This window comes from Pyxicephalus adspersus, chromosome 4 (genome assembly GCF_032062135.1).
Source record: "Pyxicephalus adspersus chromosome 4, UCB_Pads_2.0, whole genome shotgun sequence".
Taxonomy (NCBI): Eukaryota; Metazoa; Chordata; class Amphibia; order Anura; family Pyxicephalidae; genus Pyxicephalus; species Pyxicephalus adspersus.
The window spans coordinates 84,366,145-84,385,178 of record NC_092861.1 but is presented as its reverse complement, the minus strand read 5'-3'; the positions used below and the strand labels follow the sequence as shown (position 1 = coordinate 84,385,178).

General features: G+C 38.6%; 1 protein-coding gene across 3 annotated transcripts; it reads right to left on the bottom strand.

The window, feature by feature from the left end:
* Window positions 1-5,290: 5,290 nt before the first annotated feature.
* Window positions 5,291-18,390, bottom strand: LOC140328911 (heat shock factor protein 2-like). 3 transcript variants are annotated; one of them, XM_072408830.1, is made up of 12 exons: window positions 18,188-18,387; window positions 15,334-15,442; window positions 14,049-14,221; window positions 12,777-12,901; window positions 12,583-12,646; window positions 11,335-11,384; window positions 10,964-11,036; window positions 9,926-10,050; window positions 9,285-9,416; window positions 8,246-8,309; window positions 7,106-7,175; window positions 5,291-5,980 (listed from the first exon to the last, which is right to left on the bottom strand). In XM_072408830.1, exons 1-12 carry the CDS (start codon window positions 18,278-18,280, stop codon window positions 5,646-5,648), a joined length of 1,413 nt encoding a protein of 470 aa, XP_072264931.1. In that variant the 5' UTR covers window positions 18,281-18,387; the 3' UTR covers window positions 5,291-5,645. The 3 variants fall into 3 exon arrangements, with proteins under 3 accessions (XP_072264931.1, XP_072264932.1, XP_072264933.1); XM_072408831.1 differs by lacking the exon at window positions 15,334-15,442 and having other exon boundaries at window positions 18,188-18,386; XM_072408832.1 differs by lacking the exon at window positions 7,106-7,175 and having other exon boundaries at window positions 5,745-5,980; window positions 18,188-18,390.
* Window positions 18,391-19,034: the final 644 nt, after the last annotated feature.

Genomic DNA, 19,034 nt, shown 5'->3' with positions numbered 1-19,034 from the left:
TTGACGCTTCATTGCTGTACTGATTTACTTTACATAACGGGTGGAACCTCACGTGTAGGCACAGGTGGGAGGCGTGTTCTGGACGTCTGCCAGAGCTGATTGGACGGGGGTCTTGATGCATAGTGGGTCTGTGACCAGTTATATGGCTCGGATTCAGAGTATGCAGCCAATAGCTATTGTCCTTATGTATGAAGGCTGTTCTATTTATAGCCGTGTTGGAGTCTGGCTGCAGAATATTATCACCATGTACACTGCAATTATGTATTACTGATCACATTTACAGACTGTCAGCTGTTCTTGGTTTATATGGATCGCCCATAATTATGTGAAGATCACTAATATTACCATACACAGGGGAGAGAAAATAAACATAAAAGAAAACAAAATGAAATAGTAGTGCAATAATTATGAAAAGATAAAGTAGAACTTATTAAATTTAAAGATCTGCTTACACTATGTGATCCTCTCCCCTTCACAAATCATCATAATGTGTGTATCACGACATGGTAGCTTGCCTAAAGTCTTTGTGGTCTGAACTTACATGCAGGTTGGGCCTGGTCAGTGCAGGGACTGGGCCACACAATGTGGAGCTAGACAGGATTCCGAAAAAAGACACTAGGAGCACCGACTAACATGATTCCAGATAGGAGACATCAGCACCCTCAGAAGGTGTGGGAAAGCAGTCCCAGGTCCGTTGGAGTGTTGGGGTTTCCCCGTAGGAGCAGGACTGTTCCCCCTATAATCTGACATGCTGCAACCACTTGGCAATAAGGCAAAATAACACTAAATACCACATGTCCAATAGTTCTCGCCTGATATTCATGTCAGGGCTGATATCGGGCGAGAATCTGGCATGTGTACAGCGCCAGTCGTCCATCATCCAAAGGACCGTCCTGGCAGATACACGAATGATGGACAACGAACGATCCTAATCCCCCTTTCTCGTTCATGCATCTTGCAGTGCTAGTCATTGGAAAGGATGGTGAAAGATCCTTTCCAACGACTATTATTGCACTTGTGTATGCGGCTTAAGGGTAAGAGGCCAGGCCTAAGACCCACCAAACACATGTGAATAGGGAGCCAAAGGCAGGAACAGATCATTGCTTGTAGTTCTACAGGGTTCTTTGTAAAGCAGAAATTGTTTTTTTGTCAGATGGGGGAAGCTATAGCCAGGTGGTTAAAAAGTGTGCGAGTCAACACATTACAAGTTTATCCAGTTGTTCGTGTCATAGGTGTCCAGTAGCCCCTATGATTACAGCGCCCCTATAATTTTTACCAACTTTGTAATGCCCGTCCTTTAGCACCATTTTTCCATCATCTCTCTATTATTCCCAAAATGTCCATTGTCTCTTTAACAAGAACCAGTTTCCCACGTTTTGTCAAGAATCACTTGTAGTATTGTAATGGTGGAATCAATGTGGTGTAATAATTTAAACTTAGTTCACATTTACAATAAAGAACTGATTCCATAGCAATGACAAGTGGTTCTAATTCAAGTCTACGGAGATAACTGGGGCAGGGGTGTCCAAACGTTTTGCAAAGAGGGCCAGATTTGGTGAGGTGAAAATGTGTGGGGGCCGAACCACTAACCAGGGTTAGTGTGGGTGTGGTCTGCATGGGTCCCACAAAGCACACGCCCACGAGGGGGTGACGTGAGGGATTCCCTGTGCAGGTAGTCAGGTGACAGTGCGGCTCCCTGCAGAACACATTCTTGGAATCAGAGTGGGCGTGGTCCGTGCGGGTCCTGCACAGCACACGCCCACTATAATGACATTGGGGATTCCCTGTGACGACAGAGGCTGCGGGCGCACTTTGGACATGTCTGGTCTACTGCCTTAAAAAAGGATAAAAAACATTGCTTTCCTTCCAACTACCTGTGTTCTCTAAAAGTCTTCAGGGACAGGGAAAGTGATAATGCAATGCCAACAACTCTGGACCTGGTGCTTTGTGGATAACTGGTCAGAAAAAATCAGAAAAGAATCTGAAAAGTACCTTCCGCATAACCCAGTACCTAAAAATCACTTTTAGGCTATCCCCACGGCATTCAGTCCAGCAGTACCAGCTGCACATAATTAATGTAGGTGTGTAATTTTTCATTTTTTTACTTTATTCTTATTAAACAATTAGCTGATTACCCAGCATTGCCCGGTATTTTTTTATTGAAATCTTATATTATACAGGAAAAGGAATCAAATAAAGCTATAGTGATTTTCTTGTCTATGGTTTTGTTTCATTTTTTTGCCTTTGATTACACTCGGCCAATTGCCTTACGTTTTCTGGAAGGCGTTATTACAGGCCAGAAATTTGTAAAGAAGACCCAAAAAAAGTATGAAAAAATATAAGCCAAAGGCACACTGAGCAATACATTCACACATACATGCAAATATACCTGACATATACCACAGCGCTGTAGAAAGATGACTGGTGCTCTCACATGAGTCTGAGTCATATGTCTAGCAATTTAGGTTTAAACATCTCGAAGCGTTTCTGAGTGATGACATACATACATCCAAATATAGCTCTGACATATAGCACAGCGCTGTACAAAGATGACTGGTGCACTCACATGAGTCATATGTATAGCAAGTTTGGTTGAAATGTCTCCATGCGCTTTCGAGTAATGGTGGAACTTACACACACATCCAATTTTATTTAGCTCTGACATATACCATAGTGCTGAACAATGAAACACTAAGCTAGACCCATCAGACTCTGTACTGAGGAGCTGACACTCTAATGTCCTCCCACAGTCACACACTATTATTATACATGTATATAACTCTGATATATACCACAGCCCTGTACAAGGATCAGCGGAATCATATGTCTAGAAAGTTTGGTTTAAATGTCTTGATGCGTTTCCGAGTGATGACATACATACAAATATAGCCCTGACATATAGCACAGTGCTGTACAACAATGACTGGGGCACTCACATAAGTCTCAGTCATAAGTATGGCAAGTTTGGCTGAAATGTCTCCATGCGTTTTCAAGTGATGGTGGAACATACACACATACATCCAATTTTATATAGATATAGATTTATATAGCTCTAACATATACCATAGTGCTGTACAATGAAACACTGAGCCAGTCCCATCACTCTCTGTACAGAGGGCTGACACTAATGTCCCCCCACAGTCACACAATTTTAATATACATGTATTTGGCTCTAACATATACCATAGCACTGTAAAAAGATCAGCCGTGTCATATGTCTAACAAGTTTAGTTTATATGTCTCAAATAGGAAAGGTAATTAATTACTTAGGCACTAGGGACAAGCACTACAGCTAGTGTGCACTAAAAAGGATCACGTGTACCACAATACCTTTTTAACATTTAGGATTAACATGACTAAATCTCTATTTTATACCAGCTTTATAAAATGTCATATCATTTTAGGATTGGATAAGATTATCTTACCATTGGATAGTTAAACATACGGTATGTAAAAATGTATTGTACTGTATATTGTGTTTTAGAGGGCTGATACTGAAGGAGTGCCTTAATGGAGGAGGAAGGCTGGAGTTTCTGCTTCTGCTTTTTATTTTTTAAAACTTTGCTTTCTCTCACAATTCCTCAAGCACTTTCATCCTTCCAACACACACACACACACACTGGAAAAGTGATACTTATACAAGTGGTTACTGCTGTTAATTTACCAATAATTTCATTATTCCCCCACCTCCTCGATTGTAAGCTCTTCTGGGCTGGGTCCTCTAGTTCTCCTGGGTCACTGTCTGTCATTTGCAACCCCTATTTAATGTACAGTGCTGCGTAATATGTTGCCACTATATAAATCCTGTTTATTAATAATGATATTAATTAATACCCATACACCTCAGACAATTCTGCTTTCCTTCCCCTTATTTAAAGGAGTTGAAATTTGCCACTTTCAAATCATGTGCAAATACCAATTGTGGTGTCAACCGATAGCCCTTGACAATTTGATTGTAATCTGTGTAATTCATAGTTGCTTGCACAGCTTCCCTCTTTCTCATTTTGGCACAGATCTTTAAATGTTTCAGATAAGGAATTGTAGATAGCAGCTCTTCCACCAGCAGCTATTCCATGGGCCCTACAGCTGAGCTTTTGTTGGGGAAGGGGTGATGTAAATCAAACCTGAACAGGGAATAAAATAAGTGCTGTCCATTTCTCTCCTCATCTGTCATTTCACTTGAATGTACCTATACTCTTCACGTCACATTTGCCTTTTATGTATGCATGTGACATTTGTATTTTTTTTATTTGCTATATATGCTGATCAACACCCTCAAACATGCCTTTAGTGATGAACATTTGTGACTCCCAATTCAAGCACCCAAAATCTCACCACACTCCAAACTGTGTACACCAGAGATAGGCAAACTCCAGCCTAGCCAGTATTCCAGTCCAGCCTAACGACCCCGTCATTCATTGTTGGATCTGGCCTAATTGAATTTTGGCGTTATTGCGAGTTCCCGCACAGTAACCCCAATTACTATGCCTAAAGAGCAGTAACAACGTGCAGCTACCAGTCTCTGGGAGGTTGACCTCGAATGTTGTGTCTTCAGCCCCAAATGAACTGACAAAGCTCTGTGTTTAGTGTGCAAGGACACCAACAGCACTTTCAAGCAGTCAAATCTCAAGGGGCATTTCGATGCCAAGCATGTGCACACGTACAGAGACTTTCATTGACTTCTACCGTCAGCTGCCACATGCTCAGTGTCCAGTGTTGTTAGCCCAATCCAAGCGTGTGATCGCAATGTTTGGCAGCACATATTCGTGCAAGCAGCTGTTCTCAAAGATAAAGTTTTGTAAGAACAAGCTGCGCTCTCAGCTCACTGACAATCACCTTAATGACATTCTGTTGCTAAACTCATCATTAGAACCTGATATTGTATCTGTCTCTAGGAACATGCAACATCATATTTCCCATTGATCGTACTGTATTTTTAAATAAAAGACCTTTCCTTGGACACTTTGTTTTTTCGGGCCTAGTATGCCTTCTTGACCTCCTGAAATGGCCTAGTAGTCTAAAAAGTTTGCCAACCCCTGGTGTACACCTTTACTCCAATATACCCCAGAATGGTAACCTACCTTCCTCAGACATTAAAGTACCTGTAACATAGCACCCCAGCACAGTGTAATTACTACACATGCTTTTATAGACTAATAGGCACCCTTAATTAAATCTGACTTCCTCCCCTCTTCAAGCCAACGAATCCTATCTTCATCTGCATTGCTAAAAACTATAAATTATCTCTGATGAGTGCATTGAACATGCAAATCGATATCACACAAACACATTTTTTCTACATTTCATTTATTTTTTGTTTTTCACATATTTCTTCACAGAAATCACACACCAATTATTACATCATGTACATTGTAACAATGTATTTTACAACAGTGTGTAAATGCTTAATTCATTTTAGAAAACATACTTTTCGATCTCTTACGATCTCACATGCTCCATTTTTTCATGTTTTCACTATTCAACAAATGAATACACATTTACTAGTGTTTAAAAGTATGTAAAGGTTTGTAATAGAATTAAAAGTAGTCTATTGTACATTCACGTAATTACTAGTGGACACAAGTTTACCAGATGAACTTTAAGGGATGCAATTGATCCTATGCAGGCACTAAAATGAAGAGTTGCTAAGATTCATACTCTCTGTTAGTGGAATGATTTGTTGAGGTGTCTGAGTACAGTCCACGGTGCTTACTTTGGGAACTTAGCTTTTCACTTTCATGATGTTTTGCAGAATCTAGAAAAGGAAGGCATGATACTTTTTGGGAACTCTGTGTGTTCATGATGTAACTAGTTAACGTGCTCAATGCTGTTGATATTTCAGAAAGTTTTTGTAAAGACTGTTGCTCCACAGCTAGGACCTTCTTCGTTAGATGAGTATGATCCCGATGCATTTGCCTCAGTATGTAGTCCGTTTTGTAACAAGGTGATCGGCATGATCTAAAGGACTTGTCTACTGGCCCTTTAAACAGAAACAAAAAATAAATAAATAAACAGTAAAGGATAACTAAAGTCTCTTAACTTTACAGGTAGTTCCTGGGTTACATACGAGATATGGACTGTAGGTTCATAAACCCCAAAATAACCTAGGCATTCATTTACTTCTGGAGCAAAAACAACTGCAGTTTGTCTTGGTCATTAAAGAGAGCTTGCAGAAGAGCTCAGTCTCAGCTGTGTTTAGCAAAAGATTTCTTCTGCAAGTCATCACGCAATCCCCCGCCCCCCCCCCCCGGCCAAGCCTCTGACCTGCACATAAGCGAGCAGGGAAGCCTGTTCATTCATATCTAGGAGTTGTGCGTATGTTGGATGTCCTTAACTCAGGGACTACCTGCATTGCTAAAGTTAAATAACAATTTTTTTACCCTAAATTAGTAAACACTACGCTCCTGTGTATTAGGTACAAAACTGCGTGCCCCCACATATATGAAAACCACAAAATAATGAGGCCTATAAAGAATACTTATGTTTCTATCCATTATCCTTATATTTAATCCAAGCATGCAGAGCCACTACCGTTTGAATTGCAACTCCCCACAATTAAATGGCTATCCATGCTGATATTTGATCTGCAGCCTTGATTTCCTTCATTAAAGTGGGTAATCCACACATTCTTTCAACATTGCTCAAATCATCCAATTTTTTTTTTAAATAAAAGGCTCAGGATTAAATAAGATATAGAAGCCTTGATGAAAAGAGAAGGGTTAGAATGAACATTCAATAAAGTCTGTGACAGCAGTTTTTTCAGGAGCTGTTGTATGGGATACAAGATTACAACATTCAAGCATAATAGTTTTATGCACGTGGTGACACTGCTGTTGTAGGTTTTTACTGCAGAGCAAATAGTGCTGTCATTCTGTTAGAGGAATTGGAGGAAATAATGGATCTACTAGCAAGATCAACATTAACTATAATACTGGTGGGATTATTTGATGAAAAAAACTGCTGTTGATGCTAGTAACAGACAGCATCTCTATATGTGATTTTTTTTTAATTTGCTCATATTTCCACCTAAACGATCAAATGAAGAATCCACAAACATATGCATATATGTGATAAAGAACACATTGAGTAGAATTTAGAAAGATACCCATGTTCATATGAAAGCTCTGTTCATCTTCGTTCTCTGAACCACTGTATATAATTCTGTGCTTTATTGTCTAGAATTTTTGAAAACAAAAAACATATATGACAAGTATTTGATGTAATCTATTTATGTACTATTTATTAAAACAAACTGTTCTACTTGCTAATTCTTGTCATCCCACCTATACAGCTGTTTTATTTCTGGATGTATGACTTTAATAGAAGAAAAAAATCTAAATTAAAATTTGTTTACTTTCTAAGGTGAGAAGCAAAAATGATGGATTATCAAATTCAATGATGTTAATATGAGAAATAAAAGCTATTTTCATCAGACTTCGCACTTAACTTTACATACATTATATACATGTTTATATACATGTCTTCTTTTTATTCAAGATAGAAAAAGCATTGAAAAGAACAATTTTCTAGAACAGTCACCTTTTTTCTGAACAGCCATTGATTCGCTCCTTACACTATTTACCACAGAAGGTTTTGTATGAGCTGCATTGGCTGCTAAAGCAGAAGGCTTTCATTTCTTTATTTTGAATAGGAGCAGAAGACTTACAGTCCACTTGCAGTTTTAGGCCACTTTAAAGTATTACAAAAACTGCAATAATCTTTTTATAACAACAACTGCTAAGCAAAGGCCTGAGCCCACATCGGAACTGCTTCTTTTTCTCCACAGGTCTATGGGAATGCAAATGCAGTTTGAAGGTAAAATGCAACTCAAAAGAAATTCATCTGCATGTCAAATTAATCTGCAATAAATTCTGAATGATCTCAGAAGCATATCAAATTGATGTCAAAATCATTGGCAGCCCAAAGCCCATCTACAGTGGCCCTAAAGGTTTCAAAAATGTCTAAAGCATATATATTATTAAAATCTTTCAGAAGAATCTTTGTTTTTTCTAAGGTTCTTCTCAACCTTTTAAAATTCCAACTGAATTAGGTAACAAAATATCTTAAAATGTGTCGATCACAAAAAAAAGTTTTAATGTATTGCATAATAATACAGATCTGTTTTTTTGTATAACTACATTGCTATTGGTAATTCATTAAAAGGTAACAAAATTAGTCCACATACATCCATGACTGTTCCATCATGTTAAAGTAATAATGTGTTCCAATAATTTTTAGTACTTACAAAATCTTGTCTTTCTGGACTACTTTTCAGCCTCTTGTGTGGTGCTTGTTTTCTGTGATAAGAGCTCAATAAAGATAAAAGTAAAATTATTTAACTGAATTATAGCTAATTTTGCAAAAAGTTAGTGTTGACAAAAATATACAAATATAGTTGTTTCAGTGTAACACATACACATACATACACACACACCAACTTCAGATCATTCAGTCCCTTTTAACTTACTGGCAACATCTACACTTTGCAGGCGGTTGCGGCAGACTGCGGTAGCCAGCCCCTTCCATTGACTTGACTACAGTTACATTCAACCACAGCTCACAGCAGTTGGAAAGTGCTTTATTGCAGTTGTGTTTTCTTTCATACTTCAACAACTAAACTGCACCAAACTTCAACCACACAGCATGACACAGAGGTTAGGGTAAACTCTAGTTGGCATAACATCTGCAGGGTAAATCACACGATATTGAAGAGGGTTGGCTGGGAATGGCTAACAGCAGCAGTTTTTAACAGCAAGTCTGAAAGGAGCCATACTGTGCCCCATGACCCCATGTTCATAGAGCCTAGAAATTCCTTTGCCTAGCAGTAAATATGTGGTTTGAGGTTAGGTCACTGTTTCCTGGTAGATGCAGGAAATTTAGAAAAAAAACATGTAATTCCTAGCTGCCAAAAAGAAAACCGAGAGATATCATGTAAATAAAGCAGCTGTAATAGCAGCGTCTGTCAAAAAATAAAAGAAACACACAAAAGGTGTTTAGATGAGAGGAGATATAAAAATAGCAGTTGTATTTTTTTATTTAGTCAGTTTCATTAATCTGCAGAGAAAAAGAATGAGCTGCCTCTATGGCCTATGAGGTTAGTTAAAACAACCTGAATGTGTTCATATTTATTCCTCTACTAAGAATCCTAATCAGCCCTAACAAACTGTTTTTGTTATGTTTTTTTCTACCAATATTTTCTTGCAATTCTGTGTATAATATGACCTGTCACCTAAGTGTGGTCACTGAAAAAAGCTGCTAATTTTTCTTTTAGAATTATTACTTACATTTCACTTGGATTTCTTAATGACAGGTCATGATTTGAAGCAGTATCTTCAGTGATTACCATCTCACTTTCAAAAGAGGAAAAATCTGAAGAATCATCAGATTCATCTGTGCAAGTTTCAAGCTCCCGATTTCTGGAATGACAAACAGTCCAATACATAAAAAATACCCATAACAAATTCTATGTGCTGATCTCTTGTAGCAAACAAAGTAAAAAAAAAAATCAGATGTTTACTGAATTATTTAGTTTTCAATTACACCATAGTTCTTGCTTGTGTGTAGAAGGAATAAGCTGGTGTCCTTGACTAAATAATGCTATTCTCGGAGTGGAGGTTGAGGTGCTGGCAATACTTGTTACCAATACCTGTTGTGTACTTCTATCTTCTTATTCACTGAACTAAAATATTAAAATCAATTTTACTTGCTATCTAAGGCAGTTGTCAACTCTATGAACTGGTAAGTTAAAATACATATGATTTTGGTTTATGGATAATCTTTGAAGTTCTACTTTACCTACAGTGCCAGAAAAAAGAAAAGTAAAAGGTAACAGAAATAATACACCTACAACTAGAATGAGACCATTTAATCCAAAATCCTATTTCATGGGTTTTATGTTTTCATGAAACAAGCCAGATTTCCTTACAAAGAAGTTATTGAATGGTTGTTGGGTTCCTCTGTAGAGAGATTATGATGATCTTCTCTGATGATTCTTTTGATGCGTCTTTTAGACCTCTGTTCAGAAAAATGCGGCGATCGGTTCTTAAATTCCTGCACATTAAACATAACATTGAATTAAGGCACAACATTCTCAGCAGATTATTTACCAAGACAGGGTTATGTGGTTCCACAGACAAGTAAGCCAGGTGACACAGGAAGCAGCACAGCCACAGTAATGAATATTGGTGGCAGCTGTGCTGCCCATGCAGAGCAAATGCTCTGTAGGGTTACACAGGTAGAAAGAAAGTTTTGGTGGCTCCTGCAGGAAAAAGATTTTACTTCATGCCTTCAGTAACAACCTTTTAAAAACCCACGACTCCAGTAATAAATCTTTTTTCTAATTTATTGGAAAAACTATAGAAGGAATTCTGTGAACCTGCTGAGTTTTACTCACTAACTGTTCTCTCCCTTTAAAGCTCCCTAAACACCTACCTAGTGAAGTAGGTAAGTAAGACCGATTCCAACACTCAGCTGGTTCAGCAGGAAGGCTGTGATTAAACCTTACCAGATGTATAAATGATATTAGTTAATATGATATTAGTTATGTACCATAATTATTAATTCGAATTAGATTATATTTATAATTTTCTGTTGAAAGAGTTCTAACATTCTGAAAATTATTAGCCACCAAAAGTCTGTCTGAAGTAGACAGATCCTGAGTATATTATGCCTGTGTCTGCACTGCACTCTCTGCCTCCTTCCTTAGATCTCACTCACACTACATGTGTGGAGTGGGTGGACCTGGTCTACAACACTCCTGAAGGTTCAACTTCAAAACTTTAGAGTGCTGCTCCTTTGCATCAGAGCAGAGACTGGTGAAGTGGGCAGCAAGAGAAACAAACAAAGTTATTAACAGAGCATAAGTGATGCTATTATTAATAATATTAATAATGGGTTTATTAGTAATAATAAACGTACAATGTGAGTAATAATAAACGTACAATGAGATAAAGAAAGGTCTTACCTGATTGGAGGTTTGTGATGCTTTGGAAGCAGATAACGGGTTGTAGTTGCCTGTACTGTCAATCATGAGTGGGCTGTACAATGAAAATACATAATTTGAAAACACAGTTTTTTGCGCTTCAACTAACACACACATACTTGTAATATTTACCTACATTTCCACAGGAAGTCTCTGCTTCCTGTGACTAAAAACACTAATTCCTTATTTTGCAGGGCATGGATACTAAATTTAATGAAAAAAATATACCTTTAAATTGATGACACAGTGTGCTACAAAATGTCTAACTCCTTGTAATTTACATCAGTAAAGGCAGTAAAACATCTTTTTATACTGCCATTTTTTTATTTTTAGTAAATGTAAACCGTACTTACTGATTTGATTGAAAAGGTGTCATTTGTTCATAGGAGTTAGATGCTCCAACCTATAAAATAAATAAGTTTTCATTTATTAAGATATTCACAGCTTAAACTGTAATTCATCATAATCTTTTACCAGAATATAGGAACTTGTATCACTGTGTACAGATTTTATACATTTTAAAACAAGTTTCTTACTAGCAAAAGAACTCTGTGCAGCAAAATGTTTAAGCTTAACGCTACTGATCCAAGCAGTGTTGTGTGGCAACAGGACAAAAATAACCCATGTATTTGTCATCACAATGCACTAATAAATGAAGTTTCTGTGACTGATACTGAGTATAGGTTGACAGTGCTCTACATTTCACACAGTAGCTGCTTCTATGCACAACAGCTATACCTTTTATTTTCTAGCGCATTTACGCTTTGCTTCCTACCCTAAAGTTCTATGGAGACACTACATTTTCATCACACAAGATGATCATTTAAAAAAAATGTAACATTAGAACAGTGGTACCACAATGGTATTGAGTGCTACCCAATTCCACAGTTTGTGGCCATTGTTTTACCAATAAGGGGATGTAAGCCGGACATCTTCCGCTTGTTCTCACCTCTCCATAACACAGCCAGCCTGCCCAGCAGTAACTGCACACACTGTCTGTAAAGCATTCTTCATTTCTACTGTCCTATGAAATAACCACCAATGATCATTTGGGGGGATAATTATAAAGTGTCTGTACAGGTCCTAAATCATTGCGACTATGCTTACGTCAGAACATACACTGGATTTACAATCAATGTAACATAATTTACGATAAGTATTATGTAGTACAATGCTAACATATGCCTGAAAACGACATATCTTTTACCCTGGGATCATTCTCAATTCAGTAAACATCATTCTCAGTTCAGTAAAGAACCTTAAGAGGAGAGGGTGGTGGTATTAGAAAAACTCTATTTGTATTTTACAATGCTGAGCAGTTGGTGTTGTTCCTAAATCACCATCAACACAGTGATTTTAGGCAAAGTGGTAGACTGGTTAACTATAGCTATGACTGAATAAGTAACAGAACAAGGTGGCAGTATGCAACACACCTAGTAGGCTCACGTCTCAATTCGTTATCACAAGGATAAAGATTTTTATTTTCATCCCTGTAACAATTGTATTTATCTGTCCATTTTTAAAAAAATAGGAATAGTTATCCAGGTGAATAGAGACACCCCCCTTCTAGCTACAGTGCAAGACACACACACAGTACTCACAGATTCAAATTGCTGCTGAGGTGGCCGTAATTGTATGACCTCTTTCCACAAGGCCTCATTTTCCCTAAGTTGAAAGAAAAAAAAAATCACCTATTAGTGTTATTATTTGACATTATTTGAAATATTCAAATGCCCTATTTCTGGTGATGTCTTCTATGCCACTCCTGTGCTGCTCTAAAAGTAGTCTACTGTACCTCTTCAAAGATTCCACAGTCGAATCAAGTACATCTTGTCTTGCTTGAAGCTGATGAAGAAATGTCAGGATTTTCTGCATGTCATCAGGACCTGATTTACCTTCCTCAATGTGTGGAGCAGATACCTGGATGAAAGGATTTCCAAGATGCTGATTATTTAACAATAACTAGAAAACACATTTAACTTTAACGTCAACGTGTGTCTAATAAGAATTCAGATATAAGTGTTTATAAAAAAATTGATTAAGACAGATTTTATATTCTATGAAAACACACATTTTTTTTTTTTTTTTGCTTTTGTACAAACACTTTAAGAACAAAAAGAAATTAGGTCAAGAAAACCAGGTAAAATAAGCAAGAAAAGACAGATAAACAGTTATCCAGCAAAACAGATTCTTGCTAACTTACTGAATTTATCCTTTTTTGAATGCTTATTTTAGTTAAATATGTTTGTTTATTATCACAATAATAATATAAACAGGAATGGCCCAGAAAGGAAAATTACAGGTAAGTATGAAATCAACTTTCCATATTCCGGGGTCTTCGCGTAACGGCATACACATAGGAACAGGATTGACCTATGGGTATGTCATCAAGAAGACTATCCCTTAAAGGAATATTATGGGTAAGTGTGAAAACAAATTGCTACACATTTCTGGTGTCACTTTCATAGTTTCATGGCAGTGGCCAGCTGTTAATGTGCCTGGTGCTGTCATCCCTGCTTAGGCGCTGCAGAAGCATGGGTAAGGCAAATATAAGGCTAGGGTCACACTGGCTGTGGGGTTGCAGTGCGATCACTGTTTCCTCATGCCTCCTAGATGAGGCATACAGGTTGCTGGCAGGTCTCCTATTTTAGCATGCAAGCAAATGACGAAGATAGTGGTTACATATTTGGGATTCAAACTGAGCGGGTAGAGATCATTAGCCACAGACCAGCACCATCACTGAATGGTCTAAAAGCTAAAAGACCAGACTTGCAGGCTCCCAGTTCAAAAATAAACCATAGAATAATATTCCTAAGGACTCGCTATGATGCTACAGAACTTTATTCTACAGACATGACCAGAAAGGAGTTTAAATGACCCATAAAATCTGAGTTTATTATATTCTCTTGTAAACCCATCAGAATGGAGATTATATTCAATATGATATTTCACTTTGAGCCTATGTACAACACCTTGCCTAGAAATATTTCATAGATCTGCTTCCTGAACAATCATGCATCTAACATCTGGATTTAAACATACTGGACCAAATATTTGGCAAACAAACCTTAGCCTTCCGGAATACACGCTTTTCTCCAGTACTTGACGTTACCTTCCTTTTTATCTTTATCAGTAATTCTTCCTGGCCCCGTTTGAAAAATGGATGCTGGTATCTGCCCGAGCAGTATTTATCATGCCTAGCAGCACCAGACTCGTCCTGCATAACTTTATGGAAGCCATCTGCATAAAAGAGAGATGCTACATTTACTGAAAGAAACAAGGAACTATATAAAGTATATCTAAACAGAATACCAAAAACTGTGTTGCTTAACTTTTTTTTTTAAAGACCATTTTGGTTTCTGGCTAGCAAATCTATTCAATGGACTATTAGTGAATGAATTGGCATGCGCTAGTCTTTATATACGGGCTTTCAGTGCCCTAAATTTAGCTTTAAAGAAGTCCTTCCACTAAAATGGAAATCCCATTTTGCCTGGTGCAAAAGAACAAGTTAGGGTTGTAATGAATTTACCTCTATAATCTGAAATGCTCTCAGTTTAGGGTTGAGGCTTTTTTGGAATTCAGAGTAGGTGAAATCTTTGAAAATAGCAGTCCATTACAAGAGTGTTTTCTTGCAAGGTTTTGTACCATAGGACTACACCTGGAAGGTTGGTGCTGTCATCCCTGCTTAGAAGCTGCAGGCCGAGGAAGCATAAGGCTAGGGTCACACTGGCTGTGAGGTTGCAGTGTGATCACTTTTCCCTCTTGCCAGTGAACCGCTGCCTTAATTTCCCCGTGGCAGCCCCATAGAGAATGAATGGTGAGGATAGTGAGATCCATTCACTGCCATTAGCTCTCAATTTTGTAGACATTGATTCTTTAAAAAATAGCACAACGGGTGCGTGCAACCAAGTGTTGTCAGCCTCGTGGGATAATTTTTAACTTCTACATCTTTTAACCTTCTACACATGTAGATTTTTACCAATATATATTAGCTAATTTGCAGAAGAGAAACGTCTGCATTAAGGGTGGTAAAGTGCCAAAGGTTGCAGGAGACACAAACAGCAATACAAAGCTGAAAACCTTTCTGGCCTTTCTCACTCCTTTCCTGGTAATTTCTTCTAACTTTCTATCTCAATGACAACAATGTTAAGCATCAGGAAGTAAGGGTAGATTTTCTTAAAGTCACAGGCAGCAACAAAAACCTAAAGAGGTTCTTACTCTTCCCCACTATTCTCACAACTACAAACATATCTGGCGTTAAAAGCTGAAGATAGAAAAGGTTTTATATTTTGAAGTATAGATGAGATAGGGCAGCAGATTTTGTAAAATGTATTGAATGTCTCTCTACTTACACCAGTTGAGTTGTCGTACAAAACTTGCCATGTTGTTGTGTTTGAAATGTCTCGGCAATATCTCTTTTGCAAAGCTTGTTTCGTTCAAAACAATGAAACTATTTCCATCCTGTAAACACAGAGGATGCATTAAATATATTATTGACACATTTTGGCACCTTATGACTCTACAAGCAAAGGTTAAGTGACAATGGCATTTAATGTATGATGAGTTACACAGAAGATTATATATTTTCTGTAGGAACATATTTTCCCTTTTGACTTGGTTATTCATGCTATATGTGCATAAATGGGTTTCCTTCTGTAATAGGACCTCTGCTACAAATGTATACATGGACTCGTAAGGAGATCCTGCACATCCTTGGTAGTTACAGCAGGATCCATGCTTTGCTTTTTTTCTCAAATCTGTTAATTCTCATAAGAGATGTATAAAGGTGCCATTATATATTTAGGAGGCCAGCTTGTGAGTTCTGGCCCCAGGGAAACAAGGGAAGGGGGTTGGGACATTCCATGTTGTCTCAAAGAGTGGTTAGACAAAAGAATGAAGCAAACAATGTAAGCACACAGCCACAACTTAAATAGGAGCCAGCAGCAAACAAAGTTTAGCCTTTGCTTTACTAAGTGATTTACAGTTATTTCATCATTTTGTAGCTCTCAGAGGGACATATGAATAGTGATGTAGTATTTAGTGCATATTAGATGTTTCGATTACAGCCTTTTTTTTATTTACTAAAGTCCTCCCCCCACTCACACCAAACAATGACCTTGGCTGATATACAGAATGCAGTGGCAGCAGCTGACCTAAAGCGGCATACACATGTGCAATTATAGTCGTTGGAAAGGATTCTCGTCCGATATCAGCCCTGAGCCGATTATCGGGCGAGAACCATTGGACGTGTGTACGTAGCTTAAATTTGCTTCTTTCCATCAGTGGTGTCCAGTCAGATGACAACCATGGATAGGTTTATATTATCAGGCTAACCTGCAAAATAGACAATCTCCCATATAACATCTGTGCATTGTGGTCTGCACTATTGTAGTGGAGCATGATTGGTAAAATGTGATTTTTCAGCAGGTTAAAAAATTAAATGAAGGGCTGCTACCCTAGCACAAGAAAAATATACACTTAAACTAGATAAAGACACCAGATTTTCATCTTCCAAGATAAATGCCCAAGACCATCTCAGATGACCATCTAGCGTATGTGTAGCTGTCTCATGGTTGTTCAGCGATCTGTCCTGTTGGATCACCATCAGCTAATGATCATTGCCGTTTCCTATGCTATGAATCCTAAAAGTGCTGTCTGAACAGCCAACAATTGGGAAGTGTGTAAGAGCCTAATAATGCATACACACGTCAGATGATTCTTGTTAGATAAACGCTTCAGGGCTGGTATTGGACGAGAATCTGACGTGTGTACAGCGCTCGTTCGACGTTGTTCAAGCATCTGTCTTGGCGGCACCACAAATGATCATAATACAAGTAAAGAGGGGGGAGAGCGCAGCGGGGTGCCACCCCGACATTCTTCCCTTCTCCATAGAGCAGAACTTTGCTGTACAGCGCCCGTGCAGTATTGTCATTGGAAAGAATCGTGAAAGATCGACAATTATTGAACATGTGTACGCAGCCTAATGCACTGCAATATTCTAAAGCCCATGTCAAACTTGCAGCTCACAGCAGCATTGTACCACTCAATTGTGCTCCCATTCATCCTAATAGGAGTGGTTGGGAAGTGTTCTGTGCGTGTGGCTGTGGTGGATCGCGGCACGGTTCCGGAAAGCGACAATGTACTTCCTGTTGTGCAGTTATTTATCTATCTCTGGAAGGAGAATCACCGCTCAACAACAAAGCAGTTATCAATATAAGGCGACATGATGATTATGTAGTGGCAGCCAGGTGCAGGTTTTGGCCTCAGGTCTGATTGTGCCCAAAGCAGCATTTATTTGTATTTCCTATTAAAATTTACTGGGAGGAATCATTTAGCTTCTCATCCATTTTCCTCCTGATCATAGCTGGAGATTCAAAAAGTAAAGTAGAATGGTAGTAAATGTTTTGTCACAATGAAACCCCAGCCATGGATTATTCTGCACTATAGCAGGTGCTGGGATAATATACTATTATACTAATAATATAATATAGCCCAGGAATTATAAATAATATATTTAGATGCATAGTACAGGTAAACCTTTACACGGTGCATCATAAACGGTCACTTGTTTTTATAAAAGTTTTATTTTCCCCCTTTATTCCTCCTCTGTTGTATCACAATTATTAATTATTATTAAACAGGATTTATATTGCGCCAACATATTACGCAGCGCTGTACATCACAATGATTGTGATCTCCTGCAGACTCTGATTTCTGTAATCAGGAATTCCTGTAGCACAATCATCATATTGTGTGTTTCTCTATGTGACAGGAGACAGACACAGAGCGTTGTCATCCCATAACAGGAAGTGCCTTCATGGCAGGATCGTCAGTTGTTATTATAATGAATTGTAAGCTCTTCGGGGCATCTGTCATTTGCAACCCCTATTTAATGTACAGCGCTGCATAATTTGTCGGCGCTACATAAATCCTGTTTACTAATAATAAAAGAAAGGTGCAGATTACAAATGACTGGAAATGATATATTGCTGTGTTTATATATACAATATTACAATGAATGTAAACAGTCCTATAGGAGTTGCAGTTTATAGCAAACATGACATTCTGCAGCATGCAATCACATCACAATACATTGCTGTGTTCCTACAAACATATCTGTGCAGAATTCCCATCAATGGCGGGACAGATCACAGGGATGCATTGTATGGGGCAGCATGGCCCTGGATGATGAGGATGAACCCTTACTTGGCTCCAGCAGATGTATTCGCTGTTTCTGGAATCTTCCACTAGAGACCATATTTTAGTCAGGAATTTGGGGACACTGGAGCTGGCCTTCATGTTTGCTGCACGCCACTATTTGTGATTCTTCCTCCCAGGCCGATGTTTAGCCCGCTGCTCTCTGCCTGTGGTCCCCGCTCATTTGCATTACTGTCTATGCAACACAGACCACGCCCACTCACGTGACCCCATCCGACCCGCGGCCAGCCGGCCTCGGTCACGTGACTGCCAGTTCTGTCGGGCTGCGGGATGCGTTTTTTTTTCTACAGCTTAATTCACAGCCATTCCAAAGGTACAAAGAACACTGACGCTATAGCGCGAAACTGGGAGGAAGAGCGGGTAATTCAAAGTCAGGAATACTTTGTTATCATAGAAGATACGTTCTACCTAGAGCCCGCTATGTACAATGCACGGTGTGGTTATACCGTGTAAGCCCAATGCCATGTCTCCTTTGTTGTGTAACACAACATTGTACAACATTTCCTATGAACACAGCGCACCACAAAGCACAGTAGTGTGTCACCACGTATTGTGGGTTTGGCTGAGGCCCCTCATTTGTGTACTGCTCCTCTAATGACTTCCTCACTTATAACCTCGTCACACGCACGGCTCCAATACTTCTCTGGAGCAGCCCCCACTCTCTGGAATGGTCTTCCTCATCCTATTTGCCTTCTCCCACATTCTGCTCATTTAAAAGAGACTCAAAACCCATCCTTTCAAACTTCTGTCTTCTAAACCCTCAATACTTCTCACCACTACATATCTCCCCTGGTATTGTGTGTTACTTCCCCACCTCTTAGATTGTAAGCTCTTC

Excerpts from the sequence above, each read along its gene's own strand:
- LOC140328911 (XM_072408830.1), bottom strand. The coding sequence starts at position 18,280 with ATGAAGGCCAGCTCCAGTGTCCCCAAATTCCTGACTAAAATATGGTCT. Across the intron at positions 12,902-14,048 it reads GTGTATTCCGGAAGGCTAAG|GTATCTGCTCCACACATTGA; the intron begins GTTTGTTTGCCA and ends CCTTTCATCCAG. Across the intron at positions 11,385-12,582 it reads CTCAGCAGCAATTTGAATCT|GTTGGAGCATCTAACTCCTA; the intron begins GTGAGTACTGTG and ends TTTATTTTATAG.